At 33.6% G+C, this 24,831-nt stretch overlaps 1 protein-coding gene across 2 annotated transcripts in view; it reads right to left on the reverse strand.

The window, feature by feature from the left end:
* Positions 1-1,601: 1,601 nt before the first annotated feature.
* LOC119614173 (putative phosphatidate phosphatase) overlaps positions 1,602-24,831 on the reverse strand; it is a 31,359-nt gene continuing 8,129 nt past the window's right edge. The window contains exon 2 of one of the 2 annotated variants that reach the window (XM_037970289.1): positions 1,602-2,586. In XM_037970289.1, coding sequence (XP_037826217.1) covers positions 1,617-2,057 — 441 coding nt within the window. In that variant the 5' untranslated portion in view covers positions 2,058-2,586 and the 3' untranslated portion in view covers positions 1,602-1,616. The remainder of the gene's footprint in view (positions 2,587-24,831) is intronic. The other variant, XR_005232307.1, reaches the window with a different exon arrangement.

The following is a 24,831-nucleotide window of genomic DNA, read 5'->3' on the forward strand; positions in this document are numbered from 1 at the left end:
AGTCTATAGTCTAGTCTATAGTCTAGTCTATAGTCTAGTCTATAGTCTAGTCTATAGTCTAGTCTATAGTCTAGTCTATAGTCTAGTCTATAGTCTAGTCTATAGTCTAGTCTATAGTCTAGTCTATAGTCTAGTCTATAGTCTAGTCTATAGTCTAGTCTATAGTCTAGTCTATAGTCTAGTCTATAGTCTAGTCTATAGTCTAGTCTATAGTCTAGTCTATAGTCTAGTCTATAGTCTAGTCTATAGTCTAGTCTATAGTCTAGTCTATAGTCTAGTCTATAGTCTAGTCTATAGTCTAGTCTATAGTCTAGTCTATAGTCTAGTCTATAGTCTAGTCTATAGTCTAGTCTATAGTCTAGTCTATAGTCTAGTCTATAGTCTAGTCTATAGTCTAGTCTATAGTCTAGTCTATAGTCTAGTCTATAGTCTAGTCTATAGTCTAGTCTATAGTCTAGTCTATAGTCTAGTCTATAGTCTAGTCTATAGTCTAGTCTATAGTCTAGTCTATAGTCTAGTCTATAGTCTAGTCTATAGTCTAGTCTATAGTCTAGTCTATAGTCTAGTCTATAGTCTAGTCTATAGTCTAGTCTATAGTCTAGTCTATAGTCTAGTCTATAGTCTAGTCTATAGTCTAGTCTATAGTCTAGTCTATAGTCTAGTCTATAGTCTAGTCTATAGTCTAGTCTATAGTCTAGTCTATAGTCTAGTCTATAGTCTAGTCTATAGTCTAGTCTATAGTCTAGTCTATAGTCTAGTCTATAGTCTAGTCTATAGTCTAGTCTATAGTCTAGTCTATAGTCTAGTATACAGTCTAGTCTAGTCTATAGTCTAATCTATAGTCTAGTCTATAGTCTTGACTATAGTCTAGTCTATAGTCTAGTCTGTAGTCTGTCTATAGTCTAGTCTATAGTGTAGTCTAAAGTCTAGTCTATAGTCTAGTCTATAGTCTTGTCTATAGTCTAGTCTATAGTCTAGTCTATAGTCTAGTCTATAGTCTAGTCTATAGTCTAGTCTATAGTCTAGTCTATAGTCTAGTCTATAGTCTAGTGTCTAGTCTATAGTCTAGTCTATAGTCTAGTCTATAGTCTAGTTTATAGTCTAGTCTATAGTCTAGTCTATAGTCTAGTCTAGTCTATAGTCTAGTCTATAGTCTAGTCTAGTCTATAGTCTAGTCTATAGTCTAGTCTATAGTCTAGTCTATAGTCTAGTCTATAGTCTAGTCTATAGTCTAGTCTATAGTCTAGTCTATAGTCTAGTCTATAGTCTAGTCTATAGTCTAGTCTCTAGTCTAGTCTATAGTCTAGTCTATAGTCTAGTCTATAGTCTAGGCTATTTATAGTCTAGGCTATTTATGTTATAAGTTAGTACTATTTCAAAATTTTAAATCAGACTTAAATTCCGATCATTGCGATGAGAAAAATTTAAAGAAATTTTGGGTATTTTTTAGCATTAAAAATAAAACAATCTGGTAACCAAGTCATACAAATTAATGATACTTTTTAAACACAAACTTGACTGGCTGACATACTAAACCCCTGATACAATCACTAAAAACAAACTGTGTGGTGATTTTCAACAAAACAATGCAATAATAATATTTTCTCTTATGTTCCTCAAAATTTAACACTTTTATTTAACTTTGATTTAAACAAATTATTTATATTATTTTTCCACTTACCGCACAATAAAATTAACACATCTAAGCCAACTCGATAGAGAATACGTTTATTTGTTTCCATTTTGATAAATATTTCACTATTGCTGTTGTTATTATTGTTCAGATGTTGTTGCTGATGGCTGCTGCTTAAATGAACTTCAATATTATTGTTATTATGATTAGAAATGGCCACCGTTGTAGAAGCCAAATTTATAGGATCCGTTAACGAGGAAGTTAAATTATTACGGACCGACGAGGGGTTACGCGTTTGATAATTATTAAACGTTGCAGAAGATGAAGGCGTTAATGGGGGAGACGTTTGTTGTAGCGAATTAATGTATCTATCGTCGGGCCGACGCAGCGGTGTTGTTTCACTCGCAGACGATTCGTTACTCATTTGTAAGCTGTTTTCAAAACAACGTGTTTGCAAAAAAAAAAATGAAAATAAAAAACTTTTGCTCCCCACTTAAAGAGAGCCAAGTACAGAGATAGTGAGCTCCACACACAAAAAGAGGAGCAAATACAAAAAAGCTTTTTCTGTGTTTTTTTTTGCTTTTATTTATGAATGTTTTTTTTTAGAATTTTTCAATATTTTTATTTTTTTTATGACTTTGAACTTGATAGAGTAAACGAGAGACCGATAGAGAGTATAGCGCGTTGAGAATTAAACGCGGGTGAAATTGTTATAGTGATAAATTAAGCTTTTTTACGTTATTTTCTTTTCAATGTTTACTTTTTTCACTTTTTTGTTATGGTATAAAAATTTATTGTTTATTTTGTTGTCACTTTAAGAAAAACTACATGAAAAGTAAACTTTTTGTAAAAAAAACGAATCTATAGTTATTCAGCTGTTTTGATGTTAAAATTTATGCTTGAAGTGAATCATCATTTTAGAGACCAGGTAGAATATTTTTGTCAAAGGATTTCTAGAATAAAGAATAAGAAAAAAAGAAAGGATTAGGTATTTATTTGTTCAACTTTTCTTGTTGATATTCAGGGCTGGGATTATCTTCTTAATGTCTGTTTTTAGTTATTAATGCAAAATTTATTTATGTATTCCAAGAGAATCCCAGCCCTGTTAGGAGATTCATTAAATAATGAACCTTGTTTATAATAAATGAATAATGAATTTCATTTAGAATCAATTTATCTTAATTAGGTATATCCTACACCACTGTACCTTAAAGTAGGGTTCTATAGTTGAAACAAAAAGTCGACTTTTCGACTTCGTTTCTTCGAAGTTTTTCTTACAAGATAGTTGACTTAGGTCAAAAAAGTCGACTTCGACTTTTTCGGACAAAAAGATTCTTTGATTATTTTAAAGTCGATTTATAGAAACCTAACTTATACCAATATACCGAGAATCGTTTTTTGAATCGATTCATTAACGTCCGTCCATATAAACCTTGTTATCAAACTGTAGATCGCAATTTTTAATATAATTTAATGAAATTAGACACATACTCTCCTCTTGATCTAATGGTTGAAATCCGTTTATTATTTCACATAGCCCCCATACAACCCAATCCCCGAATAATGCTTTGGTGCTTCCGTTATTCATTATGATCGGACCTTATTTATTTATTTCCCCAAGAAAATGGTGAAAGATGAAAATTTCTGCATACTCGAACCCTATGACTGACAGGGTTACCTACATACATTCATATACATATGTATATGAATGAGTAATGCATGATCCGAAACTGTAGTAGAAAGAAAACAAGATGTTAGGCGCTATGTAGTTGAAATGGGGTCCTAGTTCGACTAAGCCACACTGGCTTTATAAAAGCGTAATGTAGGTGATCTTTGGGCTTGAAATAGGGTAGGACATTCCTCCAATCCAAACGAGACGGCATTATACGTTATTGATGTATAATGGACATATTGAACGTGAACAAAAGACGTTCCCAATCCTATACTGGAAACATAAATTATGGGAAACTGTAAGATATTAGTCCCGGATAGAAAATCGTGGTCAATCGCAGAACATTAGAACAATTTCCCAACAAAAGACGTTTCCGATCCCATACTGGAAACAGAAATTGTGGGAAACTGTAAGACATTACTCCCAGATAGGAAATAGTGGTCAATCGCGGAAAATTAGAGCAATTTCGTGCGGGAAACTATAAGACATTACTCCCAGATAGGAAATAGTGGTCAATCGCGGAAAATTAGAGCAATTTCGTGCGGGTATCTGTTGGTACACGGTTAATCAGCTTAGAATCAACCGGGTAAGAGCAGTTTCCCGCACGAAATTGCTCTAATGTTTCGCGATTGAAAAAAAACGGGCCTGGGAAACTTGCTTCAAAAACCCAGACATCTAAATATATTACGGTGTTCTAATCCCAACACTAGCCTCCAGGCTATAACGGAATGTATAAATGGCTGGTGAGAGAAACCCATACAGCCATTTAGTCTAGTAGAACGATGGATATGACCACTAATACTTTATGCGTTGACTCCAACGAAAGCAAGTGGAGAAGCCTTGGGGAACTGAGAAAAGTTCCTTAAAGATTTTGATCCAAAACTTTTTATAAGTTCAAAACTATTTCGTCTAATTTTGGATTAATATATTTAAAAGTTATTCCCATCTTCTAGGACTGCTCGCTTAGGGTTAATTTTTTCTAAAATTGTCAATTTAGAACTAGTAATTTGAGATGATCATCAATAATATTTGTAGGAATCAAAATACTATCCCTTAGACGTTATCGTTTTAATTGGTCTTGAACGTCGAAGGCACATTTCGTTCTAATTTTGAACAGATTTTATTCATTTTGAACACAAAACACTTCAAAATACAATTTCCATAGAAACTTGAAATTTTCCAAATATTCTCTTTCTAAACTTCAGAGCCGATATAGCATTGATGTAAATTTATCCGAATTTTACTATACACGATAATCTAACCCTCACTTTACTAAAATCTCAAAATTTTTAAAATCTTTGAAAAATACATTAAACATTTTCTAAAACATTAAATTTAATTCTTTCAATATTTTGATTTATTACTTTTTCGATTCAATAGGGCAATGTTTAAGAAATCATTACTCTTAAGATCTGCTTTTTAAGCAATTCATTTCACATTAACTGTCAATCATAATGATTATTATTTGTTTGTTGTTTTTCTCTTATAAAGCTTGAACGAACAAAAAAAATGAATCAGTTTTAAATTAAGCAACTTCTTAATGTCTGTCTGTATGTCTCTTAGACTGACACTTAAATAATGTGTGACCCACGTTAGAGATAAATAAAACAGAAGTGAAGAATGAAGAATGAGCGGACAAATAAATAATAGTTGCATTCACACAATTCATAATGAGTTTAGTTGGGTGCATTATTGATTTTTTACTTTTAGAATAAGAATAAATAAACAACAACAAACATACACTTGGTTGAATAACAAAAACAACAACAACAATGATGATGATGATTGAATGAATGAGTGAAAAGTCAGGCCCATTTTCAAGTTGATTCTTTCATTTAGTATTTCACGGTTAATTTACACCTCACTTGTTGATTGAATGAGTGAATGAATGAAAGAATGAATGAATGAGCTTTTTTTATTCTATTTTCTTTCTTATTGTTTGTCAACGGATTATCAATCAAGCGTTTTTTTTTTGTTTATGATATTTTTATAATACTACTACTTGATATCAATAGAAATGTTTTTTTTTCGTATGATTCATTTTATTTTTGTATAATATTCGCCTTATTAGGATTTAAAATAATCTTGATTAATGCGTATTAATCAAAATCGTTTGTCAATTGCTGACTCACTAATGACAGACGAAAGAAAGCTTTTTTTGATTGTCAAGTTTGTAATGAATTTCAGGACGAAGGTTAAAGTTTAAAAAAGCTTTTCATGCTTACATCATATAGACAGGAGAAATACTCAATTTTGAAAGTTCTCTCTTAATATATCTTACAGCGTTAACGAAGATATTACACTGATGAGCAAAATTAATGCAACGTTAAGCTGAATTTGAATGAGTTTCTATGTATTGATTTTATTGTTTTCAACTTTGAAAGACAACATTTTAGAGGCTACTTGTTTCGGGTTAGGGAAACTCAAAATGAAAGAATGCCTCCAAGAAACAACCTTAAATAGGGTTGCATCAAAAAACGCAGCGAGGTACCTTTGTCCTTCCAACCAAGTACCTCAAACGATGCTCTACCCCAATGAACGATCGGCTGGATGTTGTATCTGTGAATGAAATACCACTCCAGCATATAGCCTCTCACTTAGTTTCCGAGGACCTAGTGAAATCAGAGCAGATATTTCTGAATGACTTCAATCTTCAAAAAGACAACTGATTCGTTGGTACATTAACAGTGGTTTACACCGGTGGCAATTTTGTTCATAGTATTAAGTATTTGAACTATGTAATCTCTGAACATTACTGCCCCATTGCATAACTTCCGAGATGCAAAAACATCACTTCCGTTTACAACCACGCAGATGGGATGGCCTCTGTTGATTCGGCAACAACACCTACAGACGTAATCGGTTGACCGAAGTACGAATCCATCAAATAAGTCGTGGACTTGTTCTTACTCACAAAGAATACACTGCCGCAAATCTGGACATATCCTGACAAGAAGGGGGAATTCATTGGTATCACCTTACATCCATCATCATTCATCTGACACAGCCATTGAATATACATCCGACACACTCACTCTAGGTATACAGATGGGTGAGGCCCGTACACCACTAAATCAATCCCATACAATGTACACTTGACACCAACTAATTTCTAACGCTCAATCCCACAGTCACTCCTTAGCGAAGTATCTATTGTCTCTGCAACAGCACCGAACTTATCCCGAAATATAGACTTTAACATGTATCAGTCTATTAAAACCCAGCCACCAAGTGCACTACGAAGGCACCTCTCTAATAACCGGGACACAATAAAGTCCGAAACTCTGCCCTGTGAACTACCAGTTCCTGTGGTACCAGATTATAAGTCTTCGACCCTACTTCAAATTATTCCAAGAAAAGGCCGAGGATATATTTGACACCAACAATTTATAATCCTGGCAGACTAAAGGTATTATTAGCACCTCTTTTTTCCCTGATTGGGGAAGATCATCAAGGTAAATTGCCCCTCGGGATAACGAATATACAATGCGAACCTCTGCCCTAATGATCATCGATGTTATTAGGAGTATGCCATTTCGTACTCATACATTGGTTTCCAGCCGATCTCAAAGTCAAACAATTGACTTTTAACTAGGCAGTTAGACTCTCAACGCTGCAGACGCCTTTAAGTCTAACCATATAGTAGGTCATGCATTTATCTTGGCAAATATATTTATATCACTGACAAGTATTTCACACATCGATAAAAGTCTCTATTCTATGGATCTAAGACATCATCGGCGAATTTTACCCTTTTATGATAAAAGGGAAGAGTTTTAGGCCACACGATCAATGTAGCATATAAACCGGATGCGGTACTATAGGATATTCAACGTGAATATCCGAATCTAAGCAAACCTCAAATTAAATAATTATCTAGTTTCTACACGACATCCATACTAGCGAAGTATTCTAATCTAAAACTGCTCTAAGTTCAGAGATACTCAAACGCCCCAAGGGCTAGCCTTCACATAGAGTAAATGACCTAATAGTTGTCGTTCCTCTTCTCATGATGTAAATCTTTCATGAAATAACTACTGTATAAGTTCTTACATTTTCGGTGTCACTATCCTGCTCTGTCGAGTACTAGGAATGTAGCCTTAGATACTTAGTCCGACACTGTGTATCAAGAATTGATATTAATAAGATAGAATCTTTTGTTCGTACCTCAGAATGGTTCAGTTACGTGGCGAATATGGGCATGTAATGTTTCGTTGGTTGGTAATACAATGGGACCAGTTGTATTAACAAGGTTATAAATCAAACTCAGCATGTTCCTCATATCATTTTACTTTCTGCAAACAAATATTTTTGGAATAGTTTGCCACATCTGGATTTTAAGTTTTCAAACATCTGTTTAGAATTTGAAAACGTTTATTATTGCAATCAATCCAACAAGTTTAAGTTAATTAATACATTTACTATGTATATGTTGGTCTGATTTAATAAAATTTTAAAATTACAAAGAAAGAGTCTAATTACAGAAATCAATTACAATGTTCAAAGAACTTCATTAGTAGTAAATCTTAATGTAAACAAAGAATTTAATATCATGTTCATGTTTTTTCATTCTTTTTTAAGAAAAATTATTACATTTGCTTACAATCTAGCTTAACGAGAACTAAACAAACCGGCTGAGTGTTTAAATAACTTAAGACTAATGGAAAGTCAACAGAATTTTTAATAAATAGAAAAACCAAATACTTCTGCTTGACCACAAATATTGATATTATTCACTGACGTCCAATGTCCAGTTAAAATCAAACAAATCAGAAATTTTTGCATCGATCAAATAAATACGATCCCAAGCAAACAAGAACTTTTAAGAAAACTATTTATTTCTTCATTAATTCACTTCAAATGTTTGCCAACAGTTGTTGCCTGCTGCCAAGCACGTGCTGCGTCTGAACAGCGATTGAGTGAGTGAACTTCGTGTGCATGTGGTTCCGTTGTTACATGTGAGTTGCATGCGGTTTCCGTTCCGTTCAAAATAGCGCAAAAAAAACTCAGATGCGATTCTTATCATTCTTTAACAGATGAAAATGAAACTAAAACCTAAAACGAATGCGTTTTGAATGTAGAAAACTTATTTCACACACCATTAACTAAAATGCAATAAAAACGAAATAAATTACAAAATTTTATTTCAAGCCTAAGGGAAGTGTAAATTGAAATACATTCGCTGGCTCGTTTGCTCGTACATAAATAATTTAACAACGAAGATCGGAAGAAGGCGAAAAAAGAATGGGCAAGAAGAAACGCTAACGATGCCATTTCAATGATAATGAATTTGAAAATTAAGTTTCCTTGATATTCACTTGGAGTATTTTTAGGACGTTTTAGTGGTTTAATGACATTAACAGACGACACTGGTGTTTGGCAATTGTTCATATCATTATTAGGGGCAATCACATCTCTTTAGAAGAAAATATTATTTTATTTTTTAAAGTAATTCCTAAGAAACTGACGCCTTAGGTACATTCTAATGATTTGAAGAAGCTTCAATGAGCTAACTTACTAACTAACTAACTAACTAACTAACTAACTAACTAACTAACTAACTACTACTAACTAACTAACTAACTAACTAACTAACTAACTAACTAACTAACTAACTAACTAACTAACTAACTAACTAACTAACTAACTACTAACTAACTAACTAACTACAACTAACTAACTAACTAACTAACTAACTACTACTAACTAACTAACTACTACTAACTAACTAACTAACTAACTAACTAACTAACTAACTAACTAACTACTACTAACTAACTAACTAACTACAACTAACTAACTAACTAACTAACTAACTACTAACTAACTAACTAACTAACTAACTAACTAACTAACTAACTAACTAACTAACTAACTAACTAACTAACTAACTAACTAACTAACTAACTAACTAACTAACTAACTAACTAACTAACTAACTAACTACTAACTAACTAACTAACTAACTAACTAACTAACTAACTAACTAACTAACTAACTAACTAACTAACTAACTAACTAACTAACTAACTAACTAACTAACTAACTAACTAACTAACTAACTAACTAACTAACTAACTAACTAACTAACTAACTACTAACTAACTAACTAACTAACTAACTAACTACTAACTAACTAACTAACTAACTAACTAACTACTAACTAACTAACTAACTAACTAACTAACTAACTAACTAACTAACTAACTAACTAACTAACTAACTAACTAACTAACTAACTAACTACTAACTAACTAACTAACTAACTAACTAACTAACTAACTAACTAACTAACTAACTAACTAACTAACTAACTAACTAACTAACTAACTACTACTAACTAACTAACTAACTAACTAACTACTAACTAACTAACTAACTAACTAACTAACTACTAACTAACTAACTAACTACTAACTACTAACTAACTAACTAACTAACTAACTAACTACAAACTAACTAACTAACTAACTAACTAACCTAACTAACTACTAACTAACTAACTAACTAACTAACTAACTAACTAACTAACTAACTAACTAACTAACTAACTAACTAACTATACTAACTAACTAACTAACTAACTAACTAAAACTAACTAACTAACTAACTAACTAACTAACTAACTAACTAACTAACTACTAACTAACTAACTAACTAACTAACTAACTACTAACTAACTAACTAACTAACGAACTAACTAACTAACTACTAACTAACTAACTAAACTAACTAACTAACTAAAACTACTAACTAACTAACTAACTAACTAACTAACTAACTAACTAACTAACTAACTAACTAACTAACTAACTAACTAACTAACTAACTGACTAACGTACTGCGGTATTGCAACCACACCAGGAAGTTCATCAATATGAAATATGAAATCGACGCCTTAACTGGTATTACAAACTGAGCCATTTCACCACGAGGTCAACGTGGTTCTATATGATGCCCCTTAATCAAGCTATTATTCAGTTTCGCAGGGAACAGATTAAAACGCTGTATCGATAATAACGAAACACTGTACTATCGGCAATCATGCCAGAGGAATGGGTTTCGAGTACAATGACTACTGCAGAAGTTGTCAAAATGAGAAGGAAGAGAAGACTATATGCCATCTCCTCTGCAATTGGAACAGAGAACATTATCTTGGCTCTGATGTTCTCTAATGTTTGGAGGAGGTATCAGGGATCTTAAAAGTACGACTCCTATGTCCACTAGGGCATTAGAGCGGCATCGCAATCAGGTGGACCCAAATGAGTCTTTCAATTTGAGCAGCAACCAAATGATATATTGGTCAATTTTGATAGAATCGGTTTTTTTTCAAGATATCGATTATGTCAACTTTCTATGAAACTGAAACTTGAGCACACCGATGATTTTGGCTTTGAGCATCGTTATGGCCCAAATGTCAACAATTTCTTGGTTTTCGAGTATAATGCTTAGATTTCCGAAACTTTTAACTTTATGGTGGCTCCGTAACTCAAATGAACATTTTTTCATAAAGATGTTAAGAAACTAAATAATTGCCAACTTATTGTAAGATTAATCTTCATAAGCCCCGGGACTTAAAACTTTTAAAAGAACTCATAATTTTCAGGATTTCACCACATAACGAACATCACTAGTACTTTAGAACTGAACATATCTAAACCCTTAACGATTTGCAAGTACTTAAACTTAATGAATGGCCATTACTCAAGTGGGCGCCAAAGTAATAAAACAAATATATAATTTTACTCTCTCTGTGACTAGAAACTCTTTGTAAAATTGTTAAAATCAGGAAACAAACAACATTGTTGGCAATTCAAATACTTTGAACAACATGAAGCAAGTTCTGGTAGAAAGATTGCAATGTGACGCCTACCAATGATTATTGGTCTTTGGTAAATAATGCATTCGTACAAGTATGTATATATCTCTGTGTGGCTTAAGTGCATGTGACTGTGCAATCGTTAGTCATTATTACATAAAGATAATGTCAACTGCAAATACTACCGGTCATCATACTTTTTTATTAGCGATGTATGCATGTGATGTTGCTGATGATGATGTGTCTGCATTTCAATATTTTCTACACTTTCAAGTGGTGGTGGTTGTGCAAATACAAAAGAAATTTATGCCGGTATTATGCAATTCCTTCTCCCCTTTAGACAATAAGTTCCTTTCATGAATATTCATGGCCTGGGGCAGGAAGACATTCAGTCAGTCAGGTAGTTGGAACAAGAAGAAGAAAAAAAAACGAGGAGTTCCAGATAAGATAAATAAATATTATTTGTTATTCTTCATGTTGCAGCAGTTGTTAAGCAAATATTGTTCTTTAGTTTTAATATTTTGTAACAATGGTTAAGGTAAGTATTATTTGTCTTTGTAAGTTTTTATATATCCAAATGATTCCTGTGGTTATTCAACCAAAAAAATAATTTATTGCAAAATTCTTGATTGCTTTACATTCTTGAAATTATAGTGATGAAAACTTCCTTGCTTCAATGAAAACCAAAAAAAAGAGAAACATTACAAACTATTTTTGCAACATGGGGCGGAGTAATAAGCATGTTGAGTTACGAAAATAGCTGCAACATATTTTTCTTGATTTCTAGTCGTTTAACAACAACTACAGCAACAACCACGTCAAGTTCCTTGATGCAAATCCAACAAACTGCCAATTATGCAAGTGCAACAAGATTGACTGCTTATTGGCAAAATGCCACAATCACAGCAGCAGCAGCAGCAACCAACAACTCCAACTAAATCACAGCTGATAATGTTCCACCATAGAAAAAAACCCAACTGCAAATCATGTTATTGGGGGTACTTTAAATTGGGAATGATCATCAGTTTGTGAAACCCAATTATTTATGTCCTTCACGATTTCCTAACGAAGGCTTAGACAGTGATTTCAGAGTTTCAAGTATTTTTAGCAATCTGTACTTTTTATGTCACAGAGATGTTCAGTTAATTCTACTAAGATTATTTTGATCGACCAGTTTCAAGAGCTTCCATTTCAAACTGAAATATATATTTACAGAATCTGAAACGGCCAGACTTATAAAAGCATTAACCAAGAGAAATTTTAAATCTAAGGTTGTCAGCCATTGTCACAGAAAGCTATAGGTTCTCAATGAACAGCGCAAGTTGAATCTGTGTTGGGTACCAGATCATAATAATATTTATACAAGGACAATCGCATATGAAATAGTATGAACCGGAACAGACATGTACTGTCAGGAAGTTAATTCTGGGGACAAATTCTTATATAGAAACAACAGAGACAAATTTAAGATCAAGTCGGTTATACCCAGGGAAAATCGAAGTCAAGGCTCTTTGGAATTCAGTTGATAAAAAACCCATGATAAAAACTCATTGAAGAAACTTAACGATTTGAAAAATTTTGGAATTATTTCCGAGATTCTAAAACATCACTACCGTTTAGAACCACACAGTTGAGATGGTCTCAGTTGATTCAGCAACAGCACCTCAAAATGTAATCGGTAGACCGTAATACGAATCCATCAAATAACAAAGTAAACCCTACGCAATCTGACAAGCAAGGACAATTCAATGGGTCCTTACATTCGTCTCTTCTCTTTTATCCCACACATTGGATGGATGAGAGTTGCATCCATATATACTTAACACCAACTCATTTCCAATGCTTAGTCCCACAGTCATTCCTCTGCGGCTTATCTGTTACTTCGGCAACGCATCGAACTTATACCGAATTATAGGCTTCACAGTGCATCAGTCTTTTAATCAATATTCTCTTCCCGCGAGTTTAAGTTAAAACCACAGCCACCACATGCACTCCGAAGATACCTCTCCAATAACCCGGTCAAGACAAAGTCCGAAACTCTACCCTGTGGGCTATCGGTTCCCATGGTACCAGATAATAAGGATCCCTGGTTAGACATCATCAAATCATTCTAAGGAAAGGCGGAGGATGCATTTGTTTATCACCAGTTTATAGTCACGTCAGACTAGAGATATTGGTAGCACCTTTTTTCCCCTAGATTGCAATAACACCAAGATGGGGAAGAATCATCAAGGTAACATGCCCACGGGGTTGTGCGACAGCGCAATTCCTAAAACAGCTTTAACACTCTCATCAACAACATAATAAAGAGGTCTTAACTAAATATCTTCAAGAAAGCACATCGATCGCTGAAACCATTATAGGTTTATGCCAGGAAGAGATTCACTGAAAAACTTAGTGTATTCCCACTTTTCCGCTTCTACTCTTAAAGCAGCAATTTGAAGCTTAGGCGCAAACTTAATCTTTGCCGCTATGTACTAGGTCAGATTCCAAGATCTTCAGTAGGCAACCATGTTTTTCGACTGCTGGACGTTCCAGAAAGTGCTCTTGATACCATATCTAATGACCTCATTCCTCATTGCTGCGGATGAGGCCTTCTTTTACCTGTGCACATCAAATGTCTCAGTGTTGACTGTACTCGATCGCCAGCACTTAATCGATTACACGGTTTGGTAATGGCTCAGTCCAAAAGCCTGCGTATTTTCCTGCTATTCAAGGACGCTAGATCACGTTCAACACATAGACCCAAAATGGAGTTATTTTAGCCACTCTATCTGTTTAGTTACTTTTTACTAGTGAAAATTAGTCCTAGAACTAATTTTGCGTGGTCATAGGCCTTCGGAACCATCCATGCTATTTTCACACTAAACTACTTGATAATTACAATGAGCAGAGTGTTACCTGACTCTTCTAGTCAGGTTTTCAACCCCGACCCCAGTGTTAACTACTAAAGCCGGGTGGTTAGTTATGAACACAGTAGCTTCAGCGCCATTCAAAAATGTGAAATCTGCCAGAGTTCTCACGTTACTATTGGAGATTTTATCACCCCGGACTAAGGGCATAGGGCAATTTTATTTCCATATCTAGATCTAGAATATAACACCATCAAAATTAGTGATAGGTTCGGATTGAATCCAGAGAAATACATCTAGACCACAATCGGGACTGTTGTGAGCTCCAATTCATGAAAAAGATAAGTTGGTAGTAAAAAACCTTACAGAGTGATCAATGAAGATATTATCGTCCGAAGTTTAGAAACTTAGTATCATGGACGTAATTTCAAAGAATTGCCTAATCACAGTTAGTGATTAATCTGAAATGATTAATTTTTAGACACTTTTCCGACACGATTATCATTTAACCAAAGTTTTTAAATTAAACCTTAAACTTCTATGCAGTAATGTTCACAGAAATCTGATACCATGATCAGTATAAACAATTGAAACATACTTTTCTGATTGCTGCAAACAAATGTCTTTAGGTTTTCTAACTTGATCTTGGTATAAGATCAAATACATTTAAGAGAAACCTTTTAAACTTTCTCAACTTTAATGATCTTTCTTTTCTGTTTTTCAATTTTCTTGCCAACAAATGACATTCTGGAATCCTTCTCACTAAAATTGACAATAATGTGGCATTTATTAAGTTGATGCTCAACTCAACACAGATACAAACTAATTTGCAAGCCAAAGAAATCTCGTGAAAGAGTTTTTTTATAAGTGATCATAACAGAAAAACCGCCAATCACAACTAATTTGAAAATTAGTTTCTTTTTTTCTTAATTTTTTCTTCCTCTAGCATAATTTATACTTAGTTACATGACTACTTGAACTGAAGTAAGTAAGTAAGTAGTACTTGTTTGTGAGTTGTGGGGGTTCGAATTATATCCAGGGGACTAAAGTTATTTAGTTGTTTTCACAAAGAAATGTTTTATTGTTTTTACTTTACTTGAATGAAATTAACAATAAACTATGAAATTTCTCAAACAAACAACGAAAACATTATTGTACAGGGAAACATATATATTTACCTTTTGGAACCGTTCCCACGACAATTGGATCTTCGCTTTGGAACGACCCAAGTCATACTCGGCCAAAGATTTTCAACCCAGCCATAGCTGTATCAACCGAACTGTTACAACAACAACGACCTTTTGGAACTATGATGTATAACACCTGAGTCCAACAAATTCCTTAAATTACAAAAGTATGCTCAACAAAAGTACTTGATTACAATCACTTGATTCTTTAAAGATCGAGGCAGCTTTCGCGATATCGAAAACATACCATTGTATCCTTTCATATTTGCCACACTGTATATTAACAACTTAGTAATCTTTGTACATTTTAACCCGCATATGTTGCAGTTTGTAGTTGCAAATGTCGGGGTCTCTCCCTATAGCTGCACACCGACCGATGTCTAATGTTGTTTATTTACATGTTGTTGTTCATTCTGTCTGTCTGTTTGTTTGTTTATTTATTCGTTTGTTTGTCTGTTTGCTGTTGTTCCATGATGTTTTCCATTACGAATGTTGTCCAACATGATTATAAAATCAACAGGATTCCAAACGATTATAATGTTTTCAAATGATTTTTCATAATGACGAAAACAACAGCAACAACGACGGACCGATGGACCAACAACGGCTTAAACTAAATGGTGTTGATGTGATTTTGAGTGAATGGTCTACGTCCGTACATACGTAACAAATGTATTTAATATTTTATGTTGGGAATTTTAGAAAAATCTCACCATAAAATAAATATGAATTTTTCTGTGTTTTTTATTTCTCAGATTACATTATCCTTATCATTAGATTTGATCTAAAGATTTTAACATCGCACCGTTTTGTCTGCTCATATTGCTTTAGTGTTGTTGAAGCTGGTTTGTAAATCTGTTTGTGCGATTTTTTTCTTTAAATTTGTTTTTATTTTAATTTTTAATTTCAATTTTATGATGATGCACTCCACTCAGCAACTTGTTTAGTCATACAAATATGTTAATTGTTTAATGTTGTAAACTTTTTTTTTGTTTTAAATGAGGCTAAATTATTTAAATTTCTCTTGTTTATCAACTGAAATTAATCTTAATGTTTCATTAATTTAATACTTTTTAATTGATTACTCACATGTAATTTATTTAATTAAATATTGCATTTTGCGAAACGTATAATTGAATGAGTGAATTACATAATTAATTAACAGATTTCATTGCACTCTACAGCTACGCATTGAGGAGAGTATGTTATGTTTGTAACATTTAATTAAAATTCGATTCTGAACAAATAGTGGGAAATCTTCTATAACGATCTATGAATAAATTTATAGTCTAATGTTCAGAAACTCTGTGTCCTGGACATAGTTCCTTAGAATTTTCCAGAGGTATGTTGGTTGTCTATAGCAGTAGTTCACTGCGACCGAACAGTCAAATAGAGTCGAAGGGACTTGTTTGATATAGTATTAGATCCAGCATGTAGCCGTAAGAAATTTTAAGATGTCATTACGTTTATATATTTTCAGAATCTGAGGCTACTTCTACGGAGATTCCACTGAAACGGCTTTGGGGAAGAGCAGATCCAGTTCTTCTGTTCAAGCTCATCTGTTCATTTCCAGGGATCCAAACTAGCGTAATTTCAAAATAGCGACCCAGCCGAGATAGATCTCTCTAGCATTGTCTGGCTAAGAGGAAAGTGCAGATTAGGTTAGGTTGATAGGAGGATGTATAGTACATCAAATCCGAAAAAAAATTGTTCAAAGAGTGTATTATTTTTCAATGTTTAGAAACTCAGTTTCCTGGACGTAAATCCTAAGAATTTTCCAATCAGTGTTCCAAATAATGTTAGTTATTTCCGGAATAACATCACTTCCAAGATACTTGGATCGAACTTCGACGAATGCTTGACAGTGGCAAAGAAAGTGCTCCAGAGTTTCACTGTGCTCTCCACCTGCTCTACATTCGTCTGAATCTGCACGGCCAATTTTGTATAGTTGTGCTCGTAATCCTGTGTGTTCACTCAGAATACGTACCATCTTACTAACTTCAGACTTGCTTATTTTGAGGTGATTTCTATCTCGTCTTGTTCTCATCAGGGTCACCCCATAGGATTTTTGCGGTTCTACCCACAGGCCTTATGAGATTCTCTCACGTATATTTTTAATTCAGCTTTTGTTACCTCGAATGGTTTTTCGTTCGTCAGGTTAACTACCTCGAGCTGCCTTAACTTTAAAGCTATTCATTGCCGACTACTCCCGAGTGGCCTGGTACCCATATGATGTAAACCTTACCTCTGGGAGAGTATTCAGTTAAAGCTTTCTTACAATCCAATACGGTCTTAGATTTAGTTCTATTCGGTAAATATATTAACGGCTGTGGGCGCCATATTTATTCTAATCCAATTTACACATTCGGTTATTGCTCGGTCTTCTGCCTGGAAGCTTGTGTTACGGTGGTACATTTCTGTTTCTGGGTCTTCAATGTAGAACCCAAGGCCCAATTTATCCCCCAATTTAGAGCTATCCGTTTAACAACGGATTCCTACTGTTATTTGTTCTAGTTGTTTGCTTGACCAAGACATTCTATCTGGAATCAGCGTTTCAAAATTTCCGACAAAATCTGTGTCTGGTATGCGATCAGGCACGTCCGATTATTGTGTATAACCTTCCAATGTATCTAGTGTAGGATGAGTAGGATGAGTTAAGCAGACTGAAAGATTAGTTATAAGAGCACCTGTCATATCTGTTGGCACCATATTCATTCAATGCAATTAATCCATTTTACACACTTCGTATAACATGGACTTACGCCTGAAAGCTAGTATTTTGATTATGAAAACGTCAGTATAATTTGATTTACCCCGATTCGTTATGTCTTCCCAGATTCACGAAGGGGCTTGCTATAGTGTTTCGATTGAACAAGATCGCCTATTTGGGGCAAATGTCTCACAGTTCTCGACAATTTACATATATTTTATGTCTGTGTTGGATGTTAAGTTTCCATTATAACATAATATCTGGAATAACATCGCTGTCGGAAAATATGTTCACCTCTGTTGGCACCATATTCATTCAATGCACTTAATCCATTTTACACACTTCCTATAACATGGACTTCCGCCTGAATGCTAGTATTTTGATTACAAAAACGTCAGTATAATTTGATTAACCCATCTTCCTAGATTCACGAAGCGGCTTGCTTTTTGGTGTTTCGATTGAACACGATCTCCTATCTGGGACCAATGTCACATAGTTCTAGACAATTTACATATATTATCAGTATGTGATCGGGCATGCCTTGATGACGTAACCTGTAACCGGCTTTGAGCATTTTGGCTTAAAATAAAAGCTGTTCGGCGATGAATGCCGCCTCGTATCTTACATGCGTTCCGATTGTAGGAATGTTCAGCAGTCTGTTTAAAACGTTGGCCAATATAATGCACAGGGTTCTACTTACACTCAAGAAAAATGTATTCTGGACCTTAATATATGTTACACATTTTGTCCAAAGCAATCCTCCAGAATGTTAAAGCGTAAGTTTAAATTGGTCTAATTACGTGTATCATAGTTGGACTAAAACCATGTTTCTATATTATTTTTCCACCAAGGATCACGCATATGTATTTAACTTTGTCGGTCATTGATATCGTCTTTCTTGTTAAAAGAAGATTTCCATTTGACTTGGGTTTAAATTAAGCCCAGACATTCTGTTGAGGTCAGCTAATAGCCGTATACTAATATAGATACTCTAGTCCAATTTATGGTCTAACCTCTGAACTACTTCAAGGAAATCAAAAAACATTAAAACTGATAAAACAAGGTTCAAAAGACAATTTTTACATTTAAAATAACATAAATTAATAATATTAAACTAGAACGGATCGAAACTTCTTCAGTTCTTCTCATGTTTAGGAACCCATTACAAACAGCTCACTATATTCTGCGGAGAAATTCGACACTCAAAACATCTCTAAATAGTTTTGGGTAATCCATAACTGATTTTATGAAGAATCAAATGCCCTTCGATAAATTATATGTCAATCATTATATTCTCAGAATGTGTTTTTATTATTTAGTATTACATATAATTAAATAAATAAAATTCGGATATTTAATAGGTTTCTAAATAAATATTTTCAATTTGTATTTATTTTAAAATTTTGAAATTGATTTGTCTAGGGTGAGTAGTTGTTAAAATATTAACACTCTAATTTTTTTTTATATCTTATCGTTTGTAAATGTCCGATAAACGTTTTATTTTAATAAATTGTTTTTATAATTTCATTTAATAAATCGAAAGAAGTTAAAGAACCCATAAAAACCGCAGCGACTAAACAAAGATTTCATTGTTAAAACTGACACCTCGAAATGTGTCACAACATTTAGTATGCACATACATGTACATATGTAGTTATGTGCATATGTATGTAGTAAACATTTAAAAGTTATTTGAAAGTTTATTTACAGTGCAATTAAAAAAAATGTATAAGAACCTCATGGGAATTATTATTTAAATAAATTTAAAAAGTATGAAATTATAATGAAATGCTTTTTACTGAAAAAAGGTTGTCAAGGTTCTGAAACCTTGGCGAGGTCAGCAACAATAACAGGGACTGAAACACAGGAACACTACTATCACTTACTAACCATCAGTATACAAACGTTTAAAAATTATAATGAATAAATGAACTACTCTTCAATCTATAAGTCAAGTCATTGATACACGCACCACATAAATTTACATATAGCCTGTCTTCGACTATAAGCTTTTTAAATAATCAAATTCCTATAGACCGGACCACACGTGTTCTTTTAACCTGGAAAATAGGTAGTTGTAGATATTTCATCATCTGTGTTATGTTTACGCCAGTCTTAATGTTGCCTAAACATGCCAAATAATCATTAATTTTGCAACAAATCTCTAACAACATGTCAGTGTAATGTATCTATACATAAAGCTACCCATAAGTTTGTATATACATTCGAAAAAAAAATATTCCACAAATGAAATTTTAATAACACATAAAACCATCCTTTCATATTCTCATTTAGAAATTGTGAAAAATGATGACACATTGTAGAATTCATAAGAAGACGCATGTGCAGAATTTAAAAAATTTGTGGATTTTGTGAGAGGGGTTCTCATCAGGGATGAGCAGGGTAGTTAGATGCGGCATGAAGTAGGCACTTAAAAAAGTTCACAATGTAAAATATTTGGGTCACATATGACTAGACTATAAACTAGACTATAGACTAGACTATAGACTAGACTATAGACTAGACTATAGACTAGACTATAGACTAGACTATAGACTAGACTATAGACTAGACTATAGACTAGACTATAGACTATACTATAGACTAGACTATAGACTAGACTATAGACTAGACTATAGACTAGACTATAGACTAGACTATAGACTAGACTATAGACTAGACTATAGACTAGTCTAGATACTAAACTACATACTAGAGTATGGGCTAGTCTATAGACTAGACAATGGAATAGAACTGAATTTTCCATGCCTGGTGCTTACTGCACAAGACTTGGGTACGAATGTCGAGTGCTCAACGTGAACACCTGCCTTAACGGCCTTATTACACGGTAGTCTTTTTCATCCACTGGGTAGACTACAGATGGTCTACCATGCGCCCCTGAATCCTTCAGCTCAGGTGGCAAATTTTGTACATGGCACTTTACTATCTAATCTCTTGCCATGGTACCCCCGTTGCAGAATGACAGGCAGCATGGGATCAATCTCAATACAAACCCCGGCAAGGAAAAAGCAATCACTGGTATAAAGTCAATAGAAGGGGCGATAAACCCCAACATCAGGTGAAATCAATCTTCCGGTATACCAGAAGGTGACCACCCTTATGATGTCATGCAAGATTGCATTGTTTAAAATGCAATGCCCATCAACTAATGACCAACTCCAGTGCATTCCTTAACCTATTAAAGCCCGCGCAACCACACTACTGAAATGGCTCTGTTGTTTCGGCAACAGCACCTATAGTCGTATTTGGTAATCCAAAATACCCAACCAATAAATCAGGGAACGGACCTCAACTATATGTCGCGTAGCATGAAACAATATGAATCCTCTTGAGATGGCAACATCTCAAGGTCTACTAAATCAGTACTAGTCTCCTGTCGGGCAGAGGAGTCTCTCCCGATCGTTCTCCAATTACATCAGTTCCACTCTCAGACCATAAAAAACGATCTACGGGATGACAGGCAACTACCAAGTGTCAACCTGAAAATTCCCCAACATATATACGCGAAGAGTAAGAGATACTCAACGGATTCAGGAATCCAGCATAAGTTGCTCTGTGGATATTTCATCAAGGTAACATGGCCCCGGGGGTGATTTGGATACGGATTACTCAATTCTTTTTTGAGTTACGAAGTTATTAGAATCATTTTAGGGTCTATTAGAATGACCTGCTCCTGGTAAATACAAAGCCGCTGCAAATGAAGAATGCGTGTCGCTCTTGCAGCTGGATACAAAGAACAGTTTCTGACCTATAATTATCATGTTTGATGAAAAGCGGTAAAACCGAAAACTTTTGTATGTTCTTTACAGGACCAAGTGTGGCTTGTCTTTGTCTTGCTATTGCTGGATGTTTCACCAATTAGTCAAGTGTACTTCATTCGGCTCAGATATTGAGAGAATCGGACGAATTGAGACATAATCGCATTAATTATCCATTTTACAAAAGGTTAGTATACAGACTATAGACCAAACCTTTCGTATCAAAATATCAACCCGATCTCAATCTACACTGACAGTAAAAAACTGGCTCCCATATTTTCACTGATAAGCTCTCTAATGTAATAACATTGAATTATCTTTAAGTCGGACGACGATCGATCTATGTAGTATTCAGTTAAGAAGACATTTCGGTCTTTGTTGAATTGATAGATGTTTCAGGACATTAGGGCATTTGGCATAATGAAATTGTTTGAAATTAAACGATCTTTTTGGATCTTGATATTTATATGGTATCGTACATGATCGACGAATGGGTAACAAATTTACATGGTTCAAAATTAATGCTTGCAGAATATCCAAACTGCTCTGGTACTTGATAGAACTTGGGACATGTTAGAAATTCATTAAAACTACTTTTTAGACATATCAGATAATAAGGGCTGTCCCAAAAGTTCTTTAGATGATGAAGAAAATGATTCGATACAACAACTTTTATATGATTACCCTCACAGAACAAAATATCTTAGCTCAGTGCTCTTCAATGAACTAGGCTGCCTCAAAGAAGTAATGGTTGGTTTTATTGACTACCACGGGATTCACAAAATCGGGCAAATTCGGGAGGGATCACATTAAGAGTATCACAATGAGCCAAATATATCGCTATTAACCTACCATATTAAACCTTCTTCTGTAAACCACATTAATTCTCAAATTTACCTTGAGGGTAAATCTCAATCTGATTTGAAACAAAGTACATTTAAACGATTAAAAAGTACTTATTCTAAAAGTACCCATAAGCAGAACTTCTCTTTTTGTTTCCACAAATACTCTCTCCATCCTCTCCTTTAGAAATTAGCACAAAACAGATGATAAACAAATCTAAAGTTTAACAAGGACATCGAACGATGCCATGAGGATGACCGCAATGAAAATGCCACAAGATGAGGAACAAAAAAAAAAAAACAAAAGAAGAAAATTACAAGGTGAGTTTTGTCATTCGAAACAGAATTCATAATTTATAATAAACATTTCAACGCATGAATGATGATGACGAAGAAGCCATTTGTTGCAGCTTATTTGCCACATTGTTAAACGCTTCATGCCTCATGGCCTGAGTAAACACTTTTTAAGGTTAAACGTAGAGGATAATAAAATAATTAACAGTCATAAAACCGAAAATACGCTTTTCATTAAAATGCCAATTTTAGGAAAAGGAAATACAGAAAATGCTTACACAAACAAACGACAAAATGAGGTCATGAGTGTGGTAAAACGAGATTTATGCAAAAAAAAATTCGCTAAAAACACAATTTATGGTCAATTATTTTTTCAATGAATTAACAACTTTTATAAACAACCAAAAAGTTCAATGAATTTCTTTAAATAATCAGCTAAACTGCAATAAAAAAATATAAATATTAAAAGAAAACTTTATACTTAAATACGTTTCATATTTCATTGTCATGAACATGACAACTGCAGCGGGCAGACATCATAAACACGCTAAATTGACAACTGAAACGACAAACGAACGGACGGACGGACGGAGAGAGGGGCACGGATAATTACAGACTGTTTGGCTGGCAATTTTACTAAATAAATAACAAATATGTAAATATGATCACAAGAACACATAAACTTTATTGTCGGAAGGAAAACTGAAACCTTCTCCCAGCAGTGGTCTCTTCAAACAGTCGGACATGTGTAATCCCAACCAAAAAAAAAAAAAAAACAAAAACTCAAAAAGAAATAAACATTTTGTCGACTTGATTAAATTTTTGTTCTAAATTATAAATATTAAATTGCAATAAATTTTGTGGCAATGCATTTTTTTAACATTTTGACATTGTAATTTAAAACAATAGAATTTGCTACGTATTCTTCGTTCTTTCTTTTTTTTTAAGTCTTTTGATCTTGCTTAAAAGTTTTTATTAATGAATTTTAACTTCAAAGCTAAAAAGAAAGAATCAAGGTCTTTATTAATATGAGCAAAAAAAATGTGAAACAGTTTTCTCAATTTCAATTCAAATTCATTAATCTGTTAGCATTTTGCATTTTGTTTAGTGTTTTTGCTGTAAAACACGTACTTCTTTGGCGTTTGGCCAAATAATTTGAATTCTGATTGCATAGCGATACAGTTATTAATTGCACTTTTGCTTGAATTTAAAGAATTTATTTAAAAATTAGCAAGCTGGTCCTGTGTGCCCACTTTTTTGGGGAACGAAGTCTATAATTTATGAACACATCTGGTTGTACCCTACAACAGTTTTGAACTAACTAACTTAACTAACTAACTAACTAACTAACTAACTAACTACGAACTAACTAACTAACTAACTAACTAACTAACTAACTAACTAACTAACTAACTAACTAACTAACTAACTAACTAAACTAACTAACTAACTAACTAACTACTAACTAACTAACTAACTAACTAACTAACTAACTAACTAACTAACTAACTAACTAACTAACTAACTAACTAACTAACTAACTAACTACTAACTAACTAACTAACTAACTAACTAACTAACTAACTAACTAACTAACTAACTAACTAACTAACTAACTAACTAACTAACTACTAACTAACTAACTAACTAACTAACTAACTAACTAACTAACTAACTAACTAACTAACTAACTAACTAACTAACTAACTAACTAACTAAACTAACTAACTAACTAACTAACTAACTAACTAACTACTAACTAACTAACTAACTAACTAACTAACTAACTAACTAACTAACTAACTAACTACTAACTAACTAACTAACTAACTAACTAACTAACTAACTACTAACTAACTAACTAACTAACTAACTAACTAACTAACTAACTAACTAACTAACTAACTAACTAACTAACTAATAGTCCAGTCTAAAGCCTAGTCCAGTCTACAGCCTAGTCCAGTCTAGTCTATGGACTAGTTCTTTTTCTTTTTTCTAGTCTATAGTCTAGCCTATAGTCTAGTCTATAGTCTAGCCTATAGT

The sequence above is a fragment of the Lucilia sericata genome, unplaced genomic scaffold, assembly GCF_015586225.1.
Source record: "Lucilia sericata isolate MDLA Ls3-8-SP2 unplaced genomic scaffold, ASM1558622v1 Contig002660F_arrow, whole genome shotgun sequence".
NCBI lineage: Eukaryota > Metazoa > Arthropoda > Insecta > Diptera > Calliphoridae > Lucilia > Lucilia sericata.